The sequence below is a fragment of the Emydura macquarii genome, unplaced genomic scaffold (assembly GCF_026122565.2).
Source record: "Emydura macquarii macquarii isolate MOO-44397 ecotype Brisbane River unplaced genomic scaffold, CSIRO-AGI_Emac_v2 contig_431, whole genome shotgun sequence".
Taxonomy (NCBI): domain Eukaryota; kingdom Metazoa; phylum Chordata; order Testudines; family Chelidae; genus Emydura; species Emydura macquarii.
Window position 1 is genome coordinate 4,631,604 of NW_027130568.1, and position 25,378 is coordinate 4,656,981.

At 37.4% G+C, this 25,378-nt stretch overlaps 1 protein-coding gene across 1 annotated transcript in view; it reads right to left on the reverse strand.

The window, feature by feature from the left end:
• Window positions 1-25,378, reverse strand: part of RTTN (rotatin) — a 170,905-nt gene that overhangs the window by 60,242 nt on the left and 85,285 nt on the right. The window contains exons 31-37 of the mRNA XM_067537491.1: window positions 24,735-24,893; window positions 20,451-20,522; window positions 14,155-14,347; window positions 12,305-12,387; window positions 6,317-6,428; window positions 4,829-5,027; window positions 3,415-3,505 (exon numbers count right to left, since the gene is read on the reverse strand). Of these exons, the coding sequence (XP_067393592.1) occupies window positions 3,415-3,505; window positions 4,829-5,027; window positions 6,317-6,428; window positions 12,305-12,387; window positions 14,155-14,347; window positions 20,451-20,522; window positions 24,735-24,893 (909 nt within the window). The remainder of the gene's footprint in view (window positions 1-3,414; window positions 3,506-4,828; window positions 5,028-6,316; window positions 6,429-12,304; window positions 12,388-14,154; window positions 14,348-20,450; window positions 20,523-24,734; window positions 24,894-25,378) is intronic.

Here is a 25,378-nt window from a genome sequence, read left to right on the forward strand (position 1 = left end):
GCAGGAACTGTTCATCAGTGGATTAGCCTTCCCCACAGCCCAGGGCTTGTCTTCCTCCTAGTAGTCATGGCTGGAGGAGGGAGAGGGAGAGGCGTCTGTTCTACAGGGCTAGTACAACTGCAGCCTCCATCGCACCTTGCATCTACAAGGGATCAGGTGTCCCCAGCCATGTCATAGGAGTGAGGAGGTAGGGCTGTGACAGCAGAGCTGCAGAGGACTCCTCCATGGCTGCAAGCCCAGTGACACCTGGTTCCTGCAGGCGCAAGGTGTGAGGAAGGCTGCAGTCCTGGTGGGGCAGAGCAAAGACCCTGGTATGCCTACCTGATGAGTGAGAGAGCAGGTCTGTGTCAGCAGGATGCATTTTCAACAGTGGGGTGGTCTCCCTCGCAGCCAGGGACTTTCTCCTCACAGTCCTGACAATCCTGGTCAAGAGTCTCTGCTCTGCCCCACCAGGACAACAGACTCCCTCCCCCCACAATTTGTGCCTGCAGGGATTGTATGTCACCAGCCATGAGGCAGCACAAGGAGCCCTGTACAGTTGCAGGCACAGATCCACTCACTCACTTCCATGACAGCAGGGCTGCAGAGTACTCCCTGCATGGCTGCAGAGATGGTGACACCCAATCCCTGTAGCACATTTACAGTTACCAATTGATTTTTTGTCATTGATTTCAGTGTGTCAGCTTAAATTGACATTTACTGAGAGTTATCAATTAAAATTGAATCCTGCCAAGCTCAAATATATATCAATTAAAAGATATGGGGCAATTAAAGTGATGTGGATTGAAATTAAGAATTTTTTCACCATCAATGTTTATTGTACAAAATGATGGAAAATTCCCATTCTGCAAACAGCGGTGTGAAATCCAAAAGTATCACTGATAGAGAATGAAATTTCTTAGGAGGAAGTTGTGGAGAAACCTCGAGGACTAGACAATATTCCTCAGATGGTTGTGAAGCAAACAGAAAAAGACAGCATGGGGACACTAATGAGAATATGCACATATCCTGAAAATTACCACTGTAACTGAAGATTTAAAAAAATGTTAGTAAATTTTCCAAAGGAGCTATGCAGTGTCAGTGAATTACATCTTTTTGGGTGTTCCCAGACTCTCAAGTCTCTTTGGTAGTTTAAGTAAATTGTGTGATAAGAGAACATGGCAGCTTTTTGCAAAGTCATATACATATTAAGACTATGAAAGTTCTTTTGAATAAAACTTAGATGTTGTGGAAGACCTTGGCTTCAGTTTTTCACCCCAGACAACAACGGTCAGCCTCACAAAATATTTGAGAAGTGGATAATGACTTCTCAATACATAGAACAAAGGACAGGAAGGGACCTTGAGAGGTCTTCTAATCAGTCCCCTGCACTCCAGGCAAGACCACATAATAACTAGACCATCTCTGACACGTGTCTGTCCAACCTGCTCTTAAAAATCTCCAGTGACAGAGATTCCACAAACTACCTAGGAAATTTATTACAGTGCTTAAGGAGCTTGAAGGTTAGGAAGCTTTTCCCTAATGTCCAACCTAAACAGCCCTTGCTGCAATGTAAGCCCATTGTCTCTTGTCCTTTCCTCAGAGGTTAACGAGAACAATTCTTCTCTGTCTGCCTTCTAATAACTTATGTACTTGAAAACTGTTACATCCCCCCTCAGTCTTCTCTTCTCCAGACTAAAAAAACCCAATTTTTTCAACTTTCCCTCATAGATCATGTTTTCTAGGCCTTTAATCATTTTAGTTGCTCTTCTCTAGACTTTCTCCAATTTGTGTTCCTGAAATGTGGCACCCAGACTGGACACAATACTCTAATTGAGGCCTAACCAGCATGGAGTAGAGCAGAAGAATTATTTCTTGTGTCTCGTTTACAACACTCCTGCTAATACATCCCAGAATGATGTTTGCTTTTTCTGCAAGACTGTTACACTGTCGACTCAAATTTAGCTTGTGATCCACTATGATCCCTAGATCCCCTTCCGCAGTACTCCTTCCTAAACAGTCATTTCCCATTTTGTATGTGTACAACTGATTGTTCCTTCCTCAGTGGAGTACTTTGTATTTGTCCTTATTGAATTTCATACTATTTACTTCAGACCATTTCTCCATTTTGTCCAGATCATTTTGAACTTTAATCCTATCCTCCAAACCATTTGCAACCACTTCTAGCTTGGTATCATCCGCAAACTTTATAAGTGTACTCTGTGTCATTATCTAAATCACTGATGAAGATATTGAACAGAACCGAACCCAGAACTGATTCCTTTGGGATCCCTCTTGATATGCCCTTCCAGCTTCACTATGAACCACTGATGATTACTCTCCGGGAATGGTTTTCCATAGGAACGCCTGCAAGCCTTCATGCACAAGGAATTGGATTTTTTAATTTCTTTCAGAAATTTCTATGATAAGTTCTTCCCATATTTTTTCTATATATTATTATTTATTCTATGAAAGAAAATCTATTTAGCACTAGGGCCCCAATTCTGGAAACTCTTAAGCACGTGCATAACTGTACACATGCAAGCTGTCCCACCAACAGTTCAGCTACTTGTGTGTAAAGTTACATATTTGCTTAAATGTTTGCAAGATCTAGGGCCTGAACTGAGATGGCCATGTTTGTTGTGGGCAACTAAATGGTGAAATATGAGTGCAGCCAAAGTGCAAGGATTTGCATGCTAAACAGAAATGTAAAACAACAGTTGTATGAGTCAGTAATTGGTTGAAACTATTCAGTATAAAACATTATAATGCACAGCATATTACATGCTTTGTATAACCAATGAGTTCATTCTGAAGACATAAGGTTACATTTTTAGAACAGAATACGTGGAGTAACAGTATGCTAGCAATTTGTTGATGGTCTCCTTTTATTTAAAAAATTCATAACATCTTTTTCATGGAAAAGTGGACCCAGCACCAAATTATTTTATCTGGCTCCACTGTACTTTAACTTAATAGATACTTTTCAAATATAATGTTTTTGGCATAATGGCTATTACGGTGTTTCAGTACAATTATTGTGGCAGGAATGGAATCAACAATGGCAATGGCTGTATTGTCATTATTAGCATACATTATGACCTGGAGAGTTTCTAGTTTGTCTATACTATTCACACTAGGTAAAAAGTTAACATACAGAAACAGGTTAATGTTTGGGGGTTTTTTAAATCAAGTTTTAAAGAAAATGTTTTTTCTTGATGGTTTGGATTATTAAAAACTAACAATTTAATGTTTTATAGTTTGACAGTTTTATGTGTAACTTTTTAAAAAACAGAATGAATAGCCAACTGTGAATATTGCATAGTATATTTTCCTCTCAAGTTTACGTAAGTATTTGACTCGATAGCTTAGGTCTTTAATTGACTTCAGGATTTTTTAATCATACAGTGCATTTCATTATCACAAAGAACTAACCTGAACTTTTGTGTGTTCAGTGAGACATGGATGAGGCAGAGGAGCTTTCAATTCCAATATATATCTTTCAATCAACCTAGCATTTACAAGACTAATGGAAAATATAGGATAAACAGTTTGTTAGAGCAATATATTTTTCAACTTTCATGCAAAACAACAGATAAACTAAGTTAATAATCTATTAAAAATAAGAGCACATATCTTTAATTTAGGCTAAAAACAGGGATGTGATGATATCCCTCAGTAATTGTTATTTTAGTACAAATTCTAGTGCAGATGCAGTATAAAAGATGCTTTTTCTTTTTCTTTCTTTCTTTTTTCTTTTAAACCAAAATAGTTTTACCAGTACAACCCCTAGAGTGGATGTTGTTATACAAGTAGAGAGATCCTTGAGTCTAGGATAACTTATTCCCTTTCCTGTACAGGAATAATCTTAAGTATAAGCACTATTATATTGGCGTAATTGCATCCACACTAGTAGGGTTTTTACTGCTTTAATTACACTAGTATGTAATGTGTAAACAAGCCCCTAATAAAAGTCTTGGAAATTCTAAAGGAATGTCCTGCACTAAGAAACAAGTAGCAAGAAGCCTCATTACTGTTTAAAAGGACTGTCAGATTCTTCCTTCATGTAACCAAGGCAGTTCTGAAGACCAGTATACCTGGAAGTGCTTCATATGTCACAGGTGGACCAACCTCTACAATTTGAAAACTAAACTGTGTTTAGTAACATACTGTAAGTATCTTTGTTCTAAATATATATATTAACTTTAATTTGAGTGATAATACAATATTAAAACAACATTAAACAGTTTTTGCATTTAATTGCTTTACGTTCTTAAAAAAAGGGAACAAAAATAATGAGGGTCTCTAATCTAAGTCCTCTCATAGCTGCCAAATATCACTTAGAGATAGAGGAGAGAGTGAAGAAACAAGTCCCATGCTCTCAAACTCTACTTTCCCCTCCAAACCAAACTTTTCAATATACACATACACTTTGTGCAATTAAAAAAAAAAATCACAATGAAATGTAATCATAACTCTGAATGTCTGACTAGATTACATATTGAACTCTCCAAAAATGGATGATAATCTTTGTCCAGATGGGTATTTATTTAATAATTACCAGAGGGAAAGAGGGGATACAAGCATAAACCTGTACCCGAAAGACTCGCCCAAAACAATGAGAACCATCCATATGGAAGTGAGTACGTATTCTCTGAGCAAAAACTGAACACATGCATCTGCTAGCCTCAGTTAAAAAAGCATTTGTGAAAATTTCAGAGTACCCGGGAGCCAATCAATACCTGTCACAAAGTTGTGGTTAGAAACATGGGTATTGCTCATTCTATTCTATTCTAGTTCTCCTCTATTGCTACACCTGTTTGTAGCTCAGCAATTATTGATCTCTTACCTACTGAGAGCTGTTAGTAAGTGTGCTTGTTGAAGAGCAATTCCAGTATCCTTTGGAACAACCACCAGCAGGTTGTCCAGCAGGCTGCATACAGCTGACAGGAGAGGAGGTGTGACTACAGCACACTGATTAGGCAGAACAGCAGACTGGGGAGAATCATGTGGACTTGGAGATGCTGTTGTGGTTGTATCACTCTGACCTAGAACACAACAACCAAAACAAAAACCCACATCCATATGATAAAGCAGAGCAATTAGATAATACAAAGAACTTACCAATTTATTTGCTACCCAGTGCATCAAACTTCCCTATAGAATTTTAAAAGTAAAACAAGGGTTTCTTGGACCAAAAACATATGAAGTTTCATATGATCACACCTCAAACTACAAGAAGTCCAATACGGAATGCACCTTGGCAAACTGTGGAGCAAGAGACTTGAATGAATAATCAGAAAAAAAGACAAGCGGAAAAGTGTAAAATAATGAACTAAATATTTCTTATACAGTGTTTTTCTTAACTGTTGTTTTTATTTAATCATTTGTGATCATAAAAATATACAATCACAAATTATATAAATTAAGTAGGACAGTGGCCAGATTCTATGACTGATGAATCCAAAGAAGCATATTCATAAGATTTGCTAATTTGCCTGAAAATGTTAAAAATACAGTTTTTCATTGTAACAGATAACAATCACTTTAAAAAACAGTATTAAAATAACCACTCTTCTACAGGGGACTGACATTTTGTTTTTAGATGGACTACAGATTAGGAGAAAAGGAGAAAGAATGGGACAATGAAATTTGTAATAGAATATCTTTGTGTGAGACATTTATTTCTCTACTGAAGCTTAGTGTTCTGGAAGGTTGACAGAGTGACAACAATGAAAACCGAAGTTCATCAAATAAGGTATCTCTAAAAACATTAGTGCAGGCTTCTTTACATAGCCATGCCAGGAAAGCTCAGATGCAGTGCCCAGGTAACATGGCCTCACTGCTGAGACCACCAATAAGAGCACCAAGTAGTGGGACTGTGTGTGCAATATGGACAAATTAGTATGACCACCATTAAGAGTACCAAGTGTGCAATATGGACATCTGTCCATTAGAAACTGACAGCCCATAAGTTTATTTCTGATAGGCCACAAAAAAGCCACCACATGCAACTTTTGGTCATTAGAAACTTGTTAGTACATAGAACCTTTTATTTCTAGATTACTGGTTCAAATGTGGGTCAAAAGTCACTAAGCCAGCCAACTTCCAAAAATGTATTTTTTAAAATTAGCTATGACCCTAAGAAATAGCTGTTGTATTTAATGTTTATGTGTAATTCTCTCCACTCCTACAAGGATAATGGATTTCTTACTGTCAGGTCAAGTTAATTCAACAGAAAACCTTGCGCAACATTGCTAATCTCCCTTCACTCCATGGACAAACATTTTTCATTGGTTTCGATACATTTAAAAATTAAACTCAAATCTGGTTTTACCTTGAGCCATAAGTCGGTCAACTGGTGTTTCAGGGACAAAACAAGCTGATCCCAGCAAGGCAGGTGCCTGCAGCTCATCAACGCTCCCCAATGATGGCGATGCAGAAAGGATCTAGGAAGTCATAAAAGCAAAAGCAATTGATTCATTCTTTGTTAATGTTAAGGTGTTTATTGTTAATCCAAAGACAGCTAATTTTTCAGGAGCAAAGTGTTTGGTGTGGGGGTGTAGTGTGTGTTTTAATAATATTCAGTGTTCAAAAATTGGTTCCTGGAATTACATAAAAAACCTGGCCTCAACTAAAGCTCTGCAGTGCCACTTTGATATTTCTTTGCGTCTCTTGAATTTGAAGAAGTAATGAATAAGCAACGTGGAACAAGTATCCATGCTGCATTCTCTAATGCCCACCAGTCTGAAGTCAACTGGAACCAGGTATTTGAGCAGAGGGATATACTGCCCCCAGACTTATTTCTGGATGGAGACTTTTGGCAGCAGTCAAGTGACTGTTTGGACTGGAAGGACGGGTTGGACTTGTTACCTGATCTGGGTTTCCTCTGGGTGTTCCATGTCCAGCTTTTACCCCTGGAATAAGAGGATTCCCTTCTCTTTCTCTGTAGATTGGAACAAAAGGCCTCATCCACAGCCCACTGAAATCAATCGAAAGGTACCACTGACTTCATTGGGCTTTGGATCAGTCTAAAAGGGAGCTTCTGCCCTTGCATAAGCATTTGTAGTCATCCTTGGACTTCACTGGAGTGAGCAGCTTTAGCTTGTTCATGTTATCTGATATCATCTTATCAATCTTTCCTCAAACATGAGTCCACTAGACAGTTTTGAGGCACCAAGTATTTGCTTTGAATAGCTATTTGCTTAAGCCAGATGTGACACCCCGCTACTGAATTAGCTACAACACTTGCTACCAGTTTCATGGAACCACAAATGCAGAAGCTACAGATATTTTCAATAATCTGATGTTGAATCTATTAAGAGGATTGGGTCTTTTTAGCCTGTTGTACCAGGATATTGTGGCTCTAGTGAAGCATGTGGCTGCAAATAGAACTATCAGGGATTCTAAAGAAGCTTCTAAGGGTGGCTTCTATCTTTCTGTCTGCAGAAACTATGTCCTTTGTGGCACAGGTGCTGACTTTTATTTTTGATGGTGGGTGCCCCTCTCTGCCCCCTCCCCTGAAGCACCTCCTCCACCCACTGCTCACTCCTTTCTGCCCCCTCCTGTCTTAAGAGCAAGCGATGGGAGGGAGAGGAGGAAGAGAAGAGTGAGCAGCAGGTGGGGAGAATCTTGGGAAGAAGGGGTAGAGTGCAGGCGGGGCCACTGTCCAGGCACAGGTGGCCCTCTGCTTCTCAGGAGCTTCTGGATTCAGTGCTCCTAAGGTGGTGAGCCAGCACGCCTCCAAAGGGAGGTGTGCTGCATCCAGCATTTCTTTCCTTATACTTCTCAGTTTCATTGTTACTGTGATCCAAAGTGGAGCTTCCCTTCTTTGGAGGAGATGTTAGAGGTTTAGAAGTTGATCAGCATCAGGACAGCTTTTGGGCTTCATTGTCTCTCTACATATATATATTTGCCTTTTTGATTTCCTTTTACCTTTTGAGCATTTGGTAGTCACCCAGAGGACCAACTACTTTTCTTGTTTGTTCTCTCCTTTTAGGTCATAACCAATGATGGGGGAGGTATCCTGAGCACATGGTGCTCCTCATAGTCCAATATATAATTGGAGAGGAAGTGCAGGGGATCATCCTAAGAGAACTCAGAGCTTCCTTTTGCATAGATGGCGGGTCAAAACAGATATCAGCTTCCTTGCCAAGTAACTTAACTGACCACTTAAGAACCTGGGACAGAACCTGCTGCTTATCCCTTTAGAGGTGGACGAGACCAGGTTGTTCAGAGGGAATTTTGGACTTACTCAGGAAGAAAAATCCTTGAACAATAAGCAGATACCAATTTGTTGAATCCCAAGTGCTCAAGAGGACTGACCTCTTTGTGAAGTAGTTTCTGAGCATGTGTTTGCCGATTTTGGGAGATGCAGAAGCCATAACAAGCTCTGAGCTCCTTCCCCTCACAGAGTGAGGATCTGCAATCTAGGAGCAATCATGGCAGAAGCTCCCCATCTGAGGCTCCTGAGAAGGTCTCCTCTCAGATGGGGTTCACCTTTTTCTCACCTGTGGTGGGGGGCAAGACAGAGACAGACAGACATGGGGTCCACTAAGAGAAATGGATAATGAGAAAGCCTTGCTTGCAACTGTCCTCAAATTAATCTCAAAAGTTATGAAGCTAATGAATAAGGCAGGAGTGTTGAATCATCACTGTTTGCATCATCAGAAGCAGACAATCTGATACAAAGGGGTTTGGCCAATCCCCGCACCCCCAAGGGACAGGTCTGACCTGCCTTGGTACATTCAGAAAGAAAGATGCAGCACAGTTGTCTTCAACTTGAGTAGAGATCAGGATCCAGAAACAAAATAAACCCAAACTCCTTAAAAAAAAGTCAGAAGACTGACTAACAAAAAATCCTGAGCCCAAATACATCAAAGCAACACTCACAGTGGTCAGCAAAGAGAAGAGATGTCCACATATGGCCAATTCTGCACTGATACAACACTGTACCTTAACTCTGAAAATCTTTTTAATGATTGACTAAAGTCTGAACTCCATTTTTTTTAAAGAAACTCTCCAACAGTCATAGAAAAAGCTTTAGTAAATAATGTTACATAAACCAACAAAGGCTTAAGTGTGCCAAAGCGTTGAGAGAGACCATGAGATCATTACTACATACAGAATGATCTTAGAGAAGGAATCTCAATTATGGTAATCCAAAACTTCAAGAAACCATTTGTAGCACAGAATACAGTACAGGTAAACCATGTACACTTTACAGCTTTCCTTATCCCTACTTTGAGTTGTCAAACTGCCTTAATGTTACAGCCCAAGAAAAGGAAAACTAGGTCTTAGACAAGTAAAAATCAATATTAATTTAAACTGGTTACAAAAATATACCTGGTTAGCTTCTTGCACCAGTGAAGCCTTTGCTGGTAATGGCTTCACAGCAAGATAAAGCTTAAAAACAGAATTTTTCTGCTATCTAAATAGAACACCTACAATAATACAATGATGTCATTTTCACAGTGTTCTGCTGTCCCAGGAAGGAAAGATCTTATCACCTTCACAAATCACCTTTGATGATGACAAACTAGGATACAGGACATCATATCCAGTAAAAGGATATTTTTACCACTACCTCTGTCCTCTATTCAACTTTCTTATGGCATAAAAAATAAACCAAAGAATTTGAAGTTTGGAAAGACAGAGAGTAACGAGTATTTGTGAGCTAGCTAATAAAATGGAAAGCATAAATGTAAAAAAAGTGGAAACGAAATTTGAGTTCCTTCATCTATCATTAGTTACAAATTAAGGTTCTTTTCTTTACCATTAGTATTTAAACAAAGAACTATTGGCATTGTCCTAATAGACCTTCAGTAATTAATTCTAATGACAGCTCCACCCCAAAGTTTAAATCACCTCACTGTATAACACTCTGGTAGCCATGGATCCAGAGCATAAACACACATTTATAAAATAATGAGAAAATTCCCTAGGGAAGGATGGTCACATTTGGGGGATGGCTTTAGTTCCTTTAATTTGCGCCACTTTCTGTAAAAGTTACCGCAAACTGGTCATCCTGACGCAATAATCACTCCCGGACAGGGACTGTGATTTTCTATATCTTAGTACAATACTGAACATGCTGGGGCCCCAGTCCTGACTGAGGCTTTTCGTCACCTACTTCTGTAATATAAAAACCAATAAAATAATAAATAAAATAATAATAATTGTTACTCATATTCAGTGATAATATTAATTAGAGGGAATGTTAAAAAGAAATGTCTTATTTCTGAGTACTTCCACCACACTTTACTATTCTCTATCTTCTGAAAAGAAGCACTTCCTCGGAGAAGTACAAGTTACATGTTTCCACTATCCATACTATAACCTGATACAAAATTAAAGATGCAGATATGGTATAAAATCAGCAATCCAGAGAGATGCTACAATATATGATCTTCTTACGGAGGCAGTGTGGATCAACAGATAGATCACAGAACTGGGACTGGGCACTGAAAACCTGAATTTTATTCCAAGCTCCGCTACTGGCCTGCTGTGTTATCTTAAGCAAATTACTTCACCTCTCTGTGCCTCAGTTTCTCCATCTGTAAAATAGGGATAACTGTACTTATCTCCTCTGTAAAGAATACTGAGTTCTATGGATGAAAAACTGCTACATAATAACTAGATATTATATTAGTTTGGTCAGCAATAGCCAATTTCTATGATTAACTGGGGTAAAAGCACTTATTTCTACATTAGAAGAAGGTTAAAAGTAGGTGAAGTCAAAAATAACTACAATAATTTCATATTATTCTTGTTTAAGATCAGTAGGAACCCATTTTTAACTCAGTCTTTGATATCAGATAGCTTAATTAAAGAAAGAAAAAGTGTGGGACTCAAAACCATCATTATTCATTAAAAGAAAAAGAACGCCACTGTTTTTCAGTATGTCCAAAAAAAAAAAACAGCTACAACAACAACAAACCACACAACAACAACAGATATTTGCCGTGAGCTAGGAATTCACTGAAAACAGGCAGTAGTTGTCTCCATAAAGAATCTTGAAGTTCAATCAGTTGACTCAAAGAGCAGCTTCCATTTACCGAAATGCACTCAGGCAAAGAATTTGGAAATTATTACAATATCAAAGAACAGTTCCTGCTGGAGATCATTGTATTTGGTTTACTAGCTGGCAACTCTCAGTTATTTAGGGTCAGTGAGATTTAATCTGCACGATACATAAATGCTCCTGCAGTTCCTCACCAATTAAGAAATCTAGGCTCTCTTTCAGGTGTGATGGGGAAAGAATGACACCTGTTGGGCGTGGAGCAATATTTCTTGGTACCTTTAATTAGATAAAGATCAAATTTAAAGATACACGTCTGGAAGTTCTAGATAATGAGGTATCTGCCTTCCTCAGACAGCTAGTTTCACCTCAAGTGTTCAGGTTATATAACAACACAGTGACCTCAAAGGTACACACCATTAAAGAATTTCTGTTATATCTTTTTCCTTTTTTTTAAATCATTTTAAGTTTACTGAATTATATTTTTGCTAAACCTAAAATGTTTGTGCAACATCTCAAAGCCTTCTGGGGAGTCATGACCTACCATCTGGGAAACCTTGAGTAGACAAGACATGTAGAATTTACATCAGCTTGTACAATATTTTTTCCTCTTCAGAGATCCTGAAATCTCTTCTTTGAGCCCTGAGGATCCATTTCAATTTCTCCTGCTTTACATTTGATATCTTGACGGACAGTGTATGCTTGCAGTCTTGAATTGCAGTTACCATCATTCTAGCCAGAAAGATTTGCAAAACATCCTGCAGTATTGAAGTTATATCAATTTTTACACAGTAATCCTGTGTCTTCCAAACACTGATTGTGGAATTTTCATACACTCCAAAAACATTTTGGGGACCCAAAAGATGTGATATTGCATCTGCATATAAATTATATGCTGACACACTGTCCTGATTTTGGGATATGTTATGCTGATGCAACACCGTGAGGTAAATATTGGATCACAGTGAAAGAGTAGTTTGGACAAAGTAAAAAGTGTATCTAGAAATGACTTCATTTGGATTTACTCAACAGAGCTAATTAGAAAGCAATTTTTAGGAAATTTCATGAGATTTAGAGACTGTAGAGTTAAACTTTGCCAGCATATTTAACTGGGCAAATTGAGCCATTATTTCTGTACTTGCATACATGTATAAATGCAGAGGACTCAATTTACTAAAATTAAGGACGTGTAAAACTTGATTATATAGCTCAGTTTTGAAATTTTCAGTTTCAGCTCTTATATTATATGAAAATATTATATAAACAATATTAAATGTAATATGCATACATTACTTCGGAATTTACCATAGTATCAGATGTTGACTGAGAACGTGGAGATTGACTTTGACTGGCTGGAACTCCCCAAAGATTAATAGAGTCATCAAAATCTGCAGAAAGAGGAAATAATAGCTAACTTTTGAACTACTGTGTTTTGAGATTCTAATTTTATGGGGAAAAAATTAGAGAAAGCATAGAAAGTAAGGTAGGTAGAATCAACCAAGAAAATAAAGTTACTAAGAAACTGAAGGTTATTTACCTGTAGCCGGAGTTCGAGACAGGATTTGCATATTCCCACTGAGGGGATATATCAGCCTGGTGTAGTTCAGACAATGGAACTTTTACTAGCAGTGTCCACACAAGTGCACATGAACTCCTCTTAGCCCCTCCCCTTAGCGTATGCCTATATTCTAAAGATAAAGCTATTAAAGGGGGCCCGGTACTCCCACCACCTCAATTCTCTTCACCACCTCTCCAAATCCCCAACATCATTAGGACTCCAGAAGAGAGAGAAAAGGTAGACAGGGAGTGAAAAGTGTCACATGCTATGTCACCAACACCACACTGTATGGTATTAAAGTAGACTTTCCTTTGAGGTCACCCATGAAAATAATTATCAAACCCAACCTCATCTAGCTTTGAACAGCACAAGGTTGTACGGTTACGTATTTAAAAATATCTAAAAATTGCAACAGTAAAAATCCACTAAGTGCCGTAGATAGGCTTTGTTTTGTTTCTTCCTTTAGAAACACATATTTTGCACCTTTGGGTGAACTTTTTTCAAGTAACTGTAGAGTGTAAGTAAGCAAAAGATATTAAATACCAAGAAATTGTTTCAGGACATCTACATAGGATAAGCCAAGAGAAACCTACTGTGAGAGATGACAAAGGAATGTAATGTGAAGAAAATAGTAAGACAACAATGACCTTAAGATGATTTTAGACAGATTTTCCAAAACTATGTTTCTGATTGAAGAGCACCCTTCTGTAGCATAGAGCAGTTTTAAGTACATTAATATAAGAAACAAGTATGGGTGATGTCCTGCTGAAAATTAGCTCAAAGAGTAGTGATTTCAAGGTTATGTATAATCATTTCACTGCTGATGTCCTACCCATGCATTCTCTGAGTCTGTGCAAAGCTGTAGCAAAAAAGATGATATAACAAATCAAGAGAATGGTTTTGGACAACCTATATACAGAGTCATAGCTAACTCTCCTCTCCTGTCTTGCATCAGTAGTTCAATCATTCATCCACTGAGGTCAATGAAAATACTGTCATTGACTACCATAGGTGCCAAATAATATCCTATATTCGCCACACAACATTCCTTGCTATGTCATATATCAGAGTAAATTTGAATAGCACCCTTCTGTAAAGAGCCCCTGTGGAGGTGTCTTAAGACACACAGGTTGTGTCTTCTCAAGAGGCTAGCAAGACTGCCTCTCTTTTAAGAGCAGACCACATATTCAATGCTTCCCTGAGCTGTCTCATTGCTATCGTACAGGAAAGTCACACCTATTAAAAGTTAAATGAACTTAAGTATTTTTCCATTATCTTTACCTTTTTCAGGAAGATGGACTGGATGATTTAACAGATATTTTCCATCTAGATCTTCCATGAACATATATACGAAATACATAATTGTCCCTAAGATAGTGGACTAGCTGAACTGTAAAGTTCATTCTTACGTCTTCAAGAGACCAACAATTCTATCTTTATAACACACAACTTAATTCTTTAAGCATATATTAAATTTAAAATGAGAGTTGCAATGAATAAGCACAATGTTCTGTAAAAACATCAACAGGTGAATTCCAAGCTAGAAAAGTGTTTGGCTTAAAAACATACCACTGAAGTAATAAACAATGTCACTTACCATTTATGCCATTTTTTTCTGCCATTTGTCTTTCTCCCACAGAACAATTCAAATCAAATGTGTATAGACCTAGGTAACAGTGCTTCACCATCTGATTCAAATGTTCATAGAAGTGGCAATGATATAATAGAGCCAGAAGGGCAGGTTTTCCTATCTGAGACAGACCAGACTCTTCATCATGTACACAAGGCCCCTGAGGAAACAAGGGTAATTCAAAATGTATTTCTTTACAGGAATCTACATTACAAAACATACTCCCTGGGGAAGAAACAAAGCCCAAAACTTTTCCATACAGCCTACTTGAAGAAAAATCTCACCATATAGATTATATTTAACTACAATAAACAAACTTGTTCTGCATCATGGCAACATGTTCAGTCACACATTGTATGGATTTGTAAGCAATTAATCACTAATGAATGCAATTTTAGGACATTTTTTTTATAAATCACAAGTAGTCCATTTTTAAAAAATCTGGTATTTTTTCAACAACTTAGTTAGAAAAAGCTAGATTTCTGGCGGCCAATTATAATATAACTGTATGAATCTCAATCTGTCCTTGCTCCTGTATAAACCATTGTACGGGGAGATTTTGACAGACCAGTAAAAGGCCATGGACCACTCCTGATAATGTAATATTGATTATTATACTTGTTGCTAATAGCAGCCAAAACTAGTAGGCTATTTTGCAGGCCTGTGCAACTTAGCATGAGTAAGCCAGGAGGGGAGGGGGTTTGGGAAGTGAGCCTCTTGATTAACCTTTGCCTGACCTTGTGCCCCTTCCTGATGAAGTCTCTGTTGAATGTGCTGGGGGGGGGGAGGGGGGGTCTGTGTTTTAGGAGAAAAATAAGAAGCTTATCTATATTTGCCTTCTGGGATGTGTCTGTCAGGGCCTCAAGGCATGCAAACTCCGCAGGAAGACATCTGGGTAATTAGTAATCTGAGGGGACCTCTTGCTTAGCTTTTGAAACTGCTTGCCTAACAAGTTTTTTTATTGACATGTGATTGTCTACTAAAAATAAATAAGTGGGGAGAGGTTTGGACTAGTGGAATCACTTCATGGACACAGATTGAGGCCCCCTATGGCCCCTATGAAAGACAGACCAGTTGGATGGCTGCCCCTGTACCACTTTAGAGCAACACCAAACCTCACCAATTATTGAGGGTTGGGGGTGTTTTATTAACCTGTTATGGACATGTATAAGTACTTGAGACTAAGTGAAGTATAGCTTTAAGTGAGACCACTTTTGTATTGTACTGTTTGTGCCAGCCAACTAGCAGTTGTGTCTCCATTGATTATTTCCTGACACCATCTCACTCAGAGTAAAGTTACCAAGAGCTTTGGGATTGAAAGAACCCTGGTTAATATCATCAAGAAAGCTTTATAATCAGCCTCTAGAAAGCTGTTGTAACTTCTCACTTAATTCTATTTAAAAATAGCAACTGGCAGAGTTTATTTTAAAGGGGGGGGGGGGGGACAGCTTTGAAGAAAGCTGAAGTTGCTAAAATAACTTAAGCAATTTTAGAAATCCTGGCTCAAAAGCCAATAGATGTTGCTGCTAAAGCATGCACTTAGAGGGTATGCACTACAATGCACATCATACTCTTTGCTCAGAAATTTCCATACTTTTTAATAACAATATAAATAAAATTAAGAGTTCAGAATGAGGGGCTTCAGGGGTGATAGAGATCCACTAAAGGACACTGACCTTCACAGCATTCTAATATGCTTAATTTCTCTGACCCTAATAATAAGTATCGTGACAAGGTTAGCCACAGTTTGAAACTACCGTAACACTAAGATATATCCATTCAGTCTAATCCAATAAGAAATAACAACCTATTTAGAAAATAATACATACCAATCAGTAAGAGAAATTCTGACATTGCTAAATAAATATAAGGATACAAGGAGGCATAAGGAATGATTTTAAAGACAAGAAGTTTCTTAAGAACTCATTTTCAGGCAGTGAATTTAGAAAAAAATATATCTGAAGACTTGTGTTACACCTTTAGAGAAAGACTTAACAGGATTGTTTTCAATCTAAGACTATTATAATGACTTCTTAGATTAAAAATATTTTCCCAACAGAATAATAAATTCAATACTCATTCAACTAGATTTCACTAGAGCCAATTTGAAATGACTGCAAAAAATTATCAAAAGTTACTTGGCAATGGAACTCACATTGAGTAATATTCAAACAAACAAGCATGTTCCAAGAAAGGCCTACTCCGAAAAGGAGTTTTAATAGCAGTTCACACTGCTTTAAAAAAAACTATTATAAAAAATTCCTTCAAAGAAAAAAACAACTTGCCATTGGTGATAGGAAGCTCTCTTTGGCATGTGAGGGGATGGAGGTTGATCCATAGCCATTTAAATCAATGGAAAGACTCCCATCGCCATCAATGGGCCTCAAATCAGGCCCTAACATATCAATTTCTGCAAAATTTAAGTTTAACTGGAAGAAAAACAAGTGTGTAACAAAGAAGAAGAACAAAGTTTACTCTGGGTTATAAAATTATTCTGAGTTATAATCCAGCAGTACCTTTTCTTCTTTTCAGTGTGCATAATTCAGCAACGATACATAACAGTGCAAATAATTAACATTTGCCTTTTGCACCATTTGAAACACAGTGAGACTGCAACAATTACTTTGACAAATAATTTTGTGCTTCATGTAATTTGTTAACAATGAGTTACAGTGTTACACTCCATGCACAGAGGTGTTAGCGCTATGGATTGATTATATCAACCACATCAACCGCATACTCAGGGAATTTTGCAGACAATAAATGTGATGACATTGAGTCCAAGTTTTTGATATCCAGAGATGCCTATGCCAGTTTAAAAATCCTGTGCCAAGCACTTCATGGCCACAGGAGATTGCTAAAAAGCACTGGAGTCTTTCACCAATTACGTTCACAGCATGCACTGACTTCAGCAACCTTGAGATAACATACTGTGTTGTGATCAAATAACATCAAATTATATGGACTGATTTTTACTCATGGCAAAAGTTTGCTATGCCATTTTAATGATGTGAGCGAATCAGAGCTTGCTGCATTGACATCAAGAAAAATAACTGCTCTAACAATGCAATAAACATTAACATCCAAAATCTGGTCTGCACTCTCTATTAACAACCTATCAAATGTTTGCCTCGGGGATAAAAATCTTAATGTACTGCATGCCTTTGACACTTATCCCTACTATCCTCCATATTCTCTGTTAGCTTTTCCTTTGAATTTTCTTTCTTGTGTTAGCTGGTTTACAGATAAATCACCTTACACTTGACATGAAGGGGGGGAAGCTATAATTCTTTCCAGTATAAAGTTTAATCCTGGTAATAATTTTACATTTTAAATTGGTGACTTGACTTTCTAGTGTATTAAATTAACCAGTTACCTTGAAATCTTGTTTGATAATATCTTTCAGCATGAATACTTATTAAGTGACAAATGAAATTTCAGTTAAACTGCATTTCTTAATAAGAATTACATTGACTCAAATCAGTACAAATAGCAGTTACAAATTTGTTACACCTCATTTGGAATATTATGATTTGATCCATTCTTTCATACCTCACTTTTAAGCCTTTGAAACTTCTTCTAATAAAAAAGGACAAAGCAACTCCGTGAAAATCTTTGTAATCAATATAACCAATATTAAAATCATTGAATCCTCATGATCATCTTGAAAATACTTTAAATGTTACAATGGCTACCCCTTGCAAATGTGTTTATACTAGAATTCATAACTCTACGGGTTTGCTGCACTTGAAATGCTGCAGCTGCACTGCCGTAGCACGTCAGTGTAGACACTACCTATGCCAGCAGGCAGGGTTCTCCCATCAGCACAGGTAATTGATCTCCATGAGAATGGTAACTCAGTAGATAGAAGAATTCTTCTGTCAAGCTAACACTGCCTACACCGGGGGTTAAGTCAGCTTAACCACGTTGCTCAGGGCTTTGATTTTTCAGCGATGTAGCTGGATCAACCTAATTTTTTAGTATAGACCAGGCCTAAAAATACATCAGCTAAATTTAACTGTCCTGTATAAAGACTAAGCCAAGGGCCAGATTTGAGAGTCTACATTCATGTCCTCTTTTCCTGCAAGGTGTAAAGAAATGAAGCAGATTTATTTTTGCATACACTACAATGATAGTATTCTGACCTCCACAGATAAGAGTTGGGAATGTTTTCCTCCCTGCTGTTGATCCTCTTGTGAGGCACTATCTGTATGTGCCTCCCAAGGGGTCTTGTAGAGTCCCTCTGAAAATATCTCAAGTCCATTCCTGCAATATAGGCAGAACTTCTTGAAGATCTGGGGGAGTGGTGCAGACAATGAAGGCTATGGTTATGCAGAATGGGAGACAGGTGCTGATGAGGGCACTGGTGCCAACAGACATACAGTTTCCTGAAAGGCTATTGGCAACAGTGCTGATATTTGTCTTGTAACTTCCGAAGGAGAAGTGCTGCACATAGGACTACATGAATAATTGAAGAGTGCCCCTGTATGATGATGTCTGGATTTGAGGCAAGAGAAGAAGTTTGGTATTCTGTGTTTGAGTCAGGGGATTCTCAAAACAGAGTAATCAAGGGTGTTAGCAGAAACTAAACTTGTGAGAGGTCCAAGTTAAATTGGTGTCATGACATCCTGCTCTGGAGGAGTGGGAAGAAGAGGCAACAGCATTGCTGACTACATCTTCAAAGCACTTATGGGACATAGTACAGAAGAGAAGAGAGATGGCACTTCTTCTTTTGTATTCTGTTCTTGCCTCTCTTGCGGGGACATACGATTCCTCTTCTCCTTTTTATCCAAATGGGTGCCTGAACAGGCTTCTGGTGCTGAGACAGGCACAGAACTAGTGCTGAGGTTAATGGTGCAAAATAAGGAGTATATGCTAGATGGGTGCTTCTCCACTATCACCAAGGCTATTGAGGACTTAATTATGAATCCTGGTTTGTTCTTTGATTCTGCTTTAGATTTAGCCATAACCAGCAGTACTGGGTAAGGGATTTGCTCCAAGTATAATGCCAAAGAGATTCTGGTTTCAAGCTTGTGACAGAAGGAAGCACTGAAGCCGAAGCAGAAAGTGCATCTTGGGTCCTGTGTAAGAGGACCTTGGCACAGATGCTGGTCTCTGCATCCTCAACAAGCCTGTCAGAGTATCAGGCTATATACACTGAGAACTAGATGAGCCAAGCCTCAAGCATATCTCTCTCTCTCTCTCTCTCTCTCTCTCATGGCACAGCTAGTAAAGGCATGATAAACTGCACACTGACTTACCAAGTAGGTCTCATCCAGCCACAAAAGGCATTGAATTTGGGTGTCTGTTTTTGATATGATCGCCACGTTAAGTAGATGTAATTCTTGAAATCCTTATGTGGTTCTGGGCTAAAAATGGCCCCATTAAGGAGTCAAAGACTTCTGGGACATGGGAAGAACTCTACATTGTGCTACTCTAAATTGACTGTTCACAAGAAAATCCCTTAGGATAAGGGGAAGATCTAGTCTGAGAACACAAAGATGAGCTCTGTTCACTCTCTGTGACGATGGCAAAGAACTGAAGTGGTTGAGGGGTGTGCTCCCTCATACAGAGTAGGGAGAGGACATCACCCTCATTCAATGTCTCTTGTGCACCCACTAATGAATATGGCTTTTCAAGGCAGTTCCACATCTCAAGGGATGCCATATTCCACAAGCTGAAATGCAAAGAGGCCATTGAAGGAGAATAAATTTTAAAAGAGTGACCAAGATTATTTATACATGATTGATTGATTTATTTAGGATTACATGATTTATACATGATTTATTTATACATGATTCTCACTATTTTTGGGGGGAAACAAAGTCCTCATTTCCCAATCACCCATTGAAACTTTTAAGATGTTTTATAATGTAATAAAATATATGCCTTTCTTGTCTAAGTAATATCGCATTCTCAGTTTGGCCAAAACAAATTAATAATGTGTCTCAAGGAATCTAAATTTCTTATGTAATATCATTAATAGAAAAGGAGACTATCAGCTGCACTTTCTATACTGCATTCCATATAGTTAAACAAAAGATATTTTTTTCTCTCAACCTCTTACTGAAAATATGAAATAATATGAATATTCATATTTTTCTCTTTTAAAAATATCTGAATCAGTTCTGATGTTTACACAGAAGGATTTTTTTCATTTATACTTATGCAATAAATATCTGAGGATGCAACATCGTTCTAACTTCAATTAATCTACTTCCACCACATTGACCTTTTCCACTACAATGGAAATAATCACTCACCTGCCAAGCACAATCTTTCACTTCTTCAGTTGGCATTGGGATCACAAGAAGGTTCTGAAGAATAAAAGCAGCCTAGAAAAGGAAATGAAAGCATCGATACTGCCATCTTGCTGTAGCAGCTAAACAAAGCAAAGTAACCAGATTCAACAGCACTCTAAAAGCATAGGTCAAATTGGTATGTTAATCAGCAAATCACTCTGCTCACTTAAATATTCCTGAGGCTGTTTCAAATGTCAAGCTTCTAGAAAATGTAAAAGGGATACAGTCAACTTAAAAAATCACAATCACCACCTAAAACTACTATAACAGACATTGGAGAAAAAAAATCTTTACTTTGCAAAATTGAGAGCACTTTGTATAACAGTTTCACTGTTTTCCTAGTACAGTTAATTTCCCCGTTTTTGTGGATTTTACAGAGCAGCAGTGAAGAAAAAAATATTTTAAAAGAACAGAAAAATGTGACTGTAAAAACACAAGCAGAGGAAACCTGGGGCGGGGCGGTAACTGAAACTACTTTAAACTTAAACAAGAATGAGTTGACTGTTGACTGTTTTTAAGACACTACACTTCAGCGAAGCCCTTCAGCAATGATCATTCAGTGCATTATGTGCTTGACTCTTTTTGTTTAAATTGTAAGATTATTGGTGCAGGACACTGTCTTTATTTGTACAGCACCAAGCACATGCTGCCACACAAACAACACAGTCCCAGTGCCACCTTTTCCCCTTTAAGTAATCTAGAGGGCTTTTCTTCCTTTTTTCTTTCTTTTTTTTTTTACAATGGATTGAATGATAAAACATCTAATATCTATCTAATAATAAACATCTATCTAATATCATTTATTGTGTTTTGTAAAATGATTCAAAGATGATCCCAACAGCTCTATGATGATGTGGACATTAATTGTTATAATATGAGAGGTTTAAACTCTTTTAAAGCTTTTTTCATGCCGTAATGTTCACAAGTGGTCTTATTTGGAATAGGTAATTTGTTAAGCAAATGTTTATCTGAAGTGTTTTTAATGGCTTAAAACTCAATTATAAAGCTTAAGTCTAACTATGTCTTGGTTGCGCTGTGGTCATTGAAGCAAACTGAAAAGACATTTACAGATGTTATTTTAAACTCTTTCAACACAATTAAAAAATATATAAATGATTGGCTGAACATTCCTAGCTCTATTTTTCAATAAAGAGTGAGTGCCTCATGCAGTTCAAAGCTTCATTATGGCTATAGGGAAAGAAAACTGCTATTTCATTTTAAGCTGAGAAGTGTGTTACGTTAAATTAACAAATAGCTCATAGATTCACCCCAATTTGGATCAGAGTGTAACTAGCTCTGAGTTGAGATATCAGAACAAACCCCATAGCTTCATTTCAAAAAGGCTGAAGTTTTTAATGCCTATTTTGCTTCAGCCTTCACTAAAAAAGTTAATGCTGACCAGATACTCAACACAATTAATGTTAACAACAGGGGGAAGGAACACAAGCCAAAATAGGGAAAGAATAGATGAAAATATATTTAGATAAGTTAGATGTATTCAAGTACATGATGAAATTCATCCCAGGGTACTTAAGGAACTAGCTGAAGCAATTTCAGAACCATTAACAATTATTTTTGATAATTCATGGAAGATGGTAAGGTCTTAGAGGACTGGAGAAGGACAAAGTTAGTACCTATCTTCAAAAAGGGGAACAAAGGCAACCCAGGAATTATAGACCAGTCAGTCTAACTTCAATATCTGGAAAGATACTGGAACAAATTATTAAACAATTAATTTATAAGGACCTGGAGGATAATAGGGTTATAAGGAATAGCCAGCACGGATTTGTCAAAAACAAAACATAGCAAACCATGCTGATTTCCTTGTTTAACAATATTACAGGCTTTTGGGATAGGAGAAAGCAGTAGACATGATACATCTTGATTTTAGTAAGGCTTTTGATACAGTCCTACATGATATTTTCATGAGCAAATCAGGGAAATGTGATCAAGATGAAATTATTATAAGGTGGATGCAAAACTGGTTGAAAGACCATACTCAGAGTAGTTATCAATGATTCATCACCAAATTGGGAGGGCATATTCTAGTAGGGTCCCACAGGGGTTAGTCTTGGTTCTGATACTATTCAATATTTTTGTTAATGAATGGATATTGGAGTGGAGAGGAGGCTTGTCAAATCTGTACATGACACCAAGCTCTTTGGAGGATAGCATAAGAATTTAACAGGACCTTGACAAATTAGAGAATTGATCTGAAATCAACAAGATGAAATTCAATAAAGACAAGTGCCAAAGTACTACACTTAAGAAGGGATAAATCAAATTCCCAACTACAAAATGGGGAATAATTGGCTCAGGTGGTAGTGCTGCAGAAAAAGATTGGGGGTTATAGTAGAGCACAAACTGAATATGAGCAAACAATACTACACAGTAGTGAAGGAGGCTAATATTATTTTGGGGTGTATTAACAATAGTGCTGTGCGTAAAACTCAGGAGTTAACTGTCCTGCTCTGCTTGGCACCTGTGAAGCCTTAGCTGGAGTACTGTGTCCAGTTTCGGGCTCCACACCTTAAAAACAATGTGAACAAATTGGACATAAAGTCCAGAAGAGAGCAACAAAAATAAGAGATTTAGAAAACATCGCCTATGAGGTAAGGTTAAGAAGGGCATGCTTAGTCTTGAGAAAAGAAGACAGAGGAAGGGACCTGAAAACAGTCTTCAAATATGTTAAAGGCTGTTATAAAGAGAATGGTAATCAATTGTTCTCCATATTCATTAAAGATAGGACAAGATATAATGGGTTTAACATGCAGCAAGGGAGATTTAGGTTAGATATTAGGGGAAACTTTCTAACTATAAGGGTAGTGAAGTCTTGGACTAGCCTTCCAAGGGAGATTGTGGAATCCTCATCAATGGATGTTTTTAAGTACAGGTTGGATCAACACCTGTTGAGGGATGCACTAGGTTTACTTGATCCTGCCTCAGCACAGAAGGCTGGACTTGAGGATCTCTAGAGGTCCCTCCCAGATACATTTCTGTGATTTCATCATCCTACAGCTCAATCTCTGAACTGTTTATAATGCTTCCTCCAAACCCATGAGAGGTATCCTGGGAATGGTTTATCAACATACAAGAAATAAGAATTTCCTATTTAAGGTGAGATGCTTTTTTGTTTATTGTATTATATATACCTGGTACGCTGGGCAAAATATACCTCTGATCATACTCCATGAATTGTGCATGTTATATCAACCTTAGAGTGTCAACGAATAAATAAAATTTCAGCACTTTAAACACTAGCATATTCCAGAATTTAACAGAAGTTGCAACAGAGACCAGTAGTGCACACTGGTTTTGAAAGCGAACAAAACATTGTGCTTTATATTTAAATATCATGATGTTCTTAGCTAGTAAGAGACAAACCAATAGTCATCACCTTGCAGCTTCTGTTGCTTACAAACCACCCATGGGATAACATGTGGAAAGACAGAGCTCTAGAGTCCTTTTTTACACTATTTAAATTTAGTAAGCAGCTATTGGACAATAGATACAAATTGTGTGTATAAATTAAAAGGTTATTTCACACAATGCTTTGGTGTTAGCTACTAACGTAAAAGTGGTCTCTAATTTCAGAGGTTAAGATTCTAATTTACAATCTGTAGGACATACATGTCATTTATTACCAATAAATATTTTTGATAAACTTTTCTGTCTAATAAAAGAAAAACAACAGTTTAATATGCAAAGTTAAGTAATGAGCATAAGGTGAAACACAACTTCAAGTTCTTTTAACAGAGGGAAAAGCAGACAAGTATGTTGTTGCCTCTGCATTATATACACAGTATCAAAATGAACTTAAAACCACTTGTAACCTGGACTTCAAAATGCTATAAAAATGTATAGCAAGAATAGCTAGAGATAATTCTTATATGGTTACAGAAAGTAACAGCCAACAATATCTTTGTATGCAACTCACTGTTTTTATGAGCCCCCTGAAACTAGCATATCACTGAAACAAATTACTTTTGCTTTATATTAGCAGTCATGTCTCTTTGGCGCTTTTCATGCGAATGCTAAGATAAGACAGAAAAAGATGTATTTTAATTAGATAGCATTTAACTTACAAAGCAGCAAGAAAGTTGTGTCACCTGAAATAAAGTCTTGGAAGCTTTCCTCTCAGTTACAGTTTATGGAAGGAAGCATCTTTTACTATTTTTTTCCCTTGAAGATACATTCATAAGGAGTGTGTATTCATGGATAATAGGACGACAAAAAACGACATACCTCTCTGCGTACCAAGCTACATTCTGACTGGTCCAGAAGGATGTTTATCACTGTTCCCCATAACCCTCCTGAAATGTTCTGACAGCTGTCTGCTAATGCAGTGCATCCTAATTCAAGAGATGTAAGAGCTGATCCAATTCCAAGGGAGGTGAACCTTACCTGGAACATATTAGAAGAAAGAAGCTGCATTTCACAGTATGAAATGTTAACATTTCATAATTTATTCTTAAACCTTTATTATAAAGCATGCAGTCTTCATTACCTCTAAACTCCCTTGAAAAGCTATTAATTAATTACTTTTATTTTCATAGAAGAGCATATAAAAGATCAACAATATAGCTTTCAGTATTTCTATGAGATAATTCTCTCAACATAACAAACAGATCAGACGTGTCTAGAAAGCTGATTACATATGGAAACAACTTTCAGTGATCTGAGGGAAGTGCTCACCTCTATTTTTGTAGCATTATATAAAAGGAGCATTTTGCTGTATATATTTGCATTAAACAAGTGTAAACAAAGCAGTACAGCATTCCCCATTTAATATTAACTGATCAGCAGGAAAATGGATGTAAATCCTTATCTGACATGCACAAATATCTGTAAAATTGTCCTATGAAAGAAGAACAACATCTCAATACTCT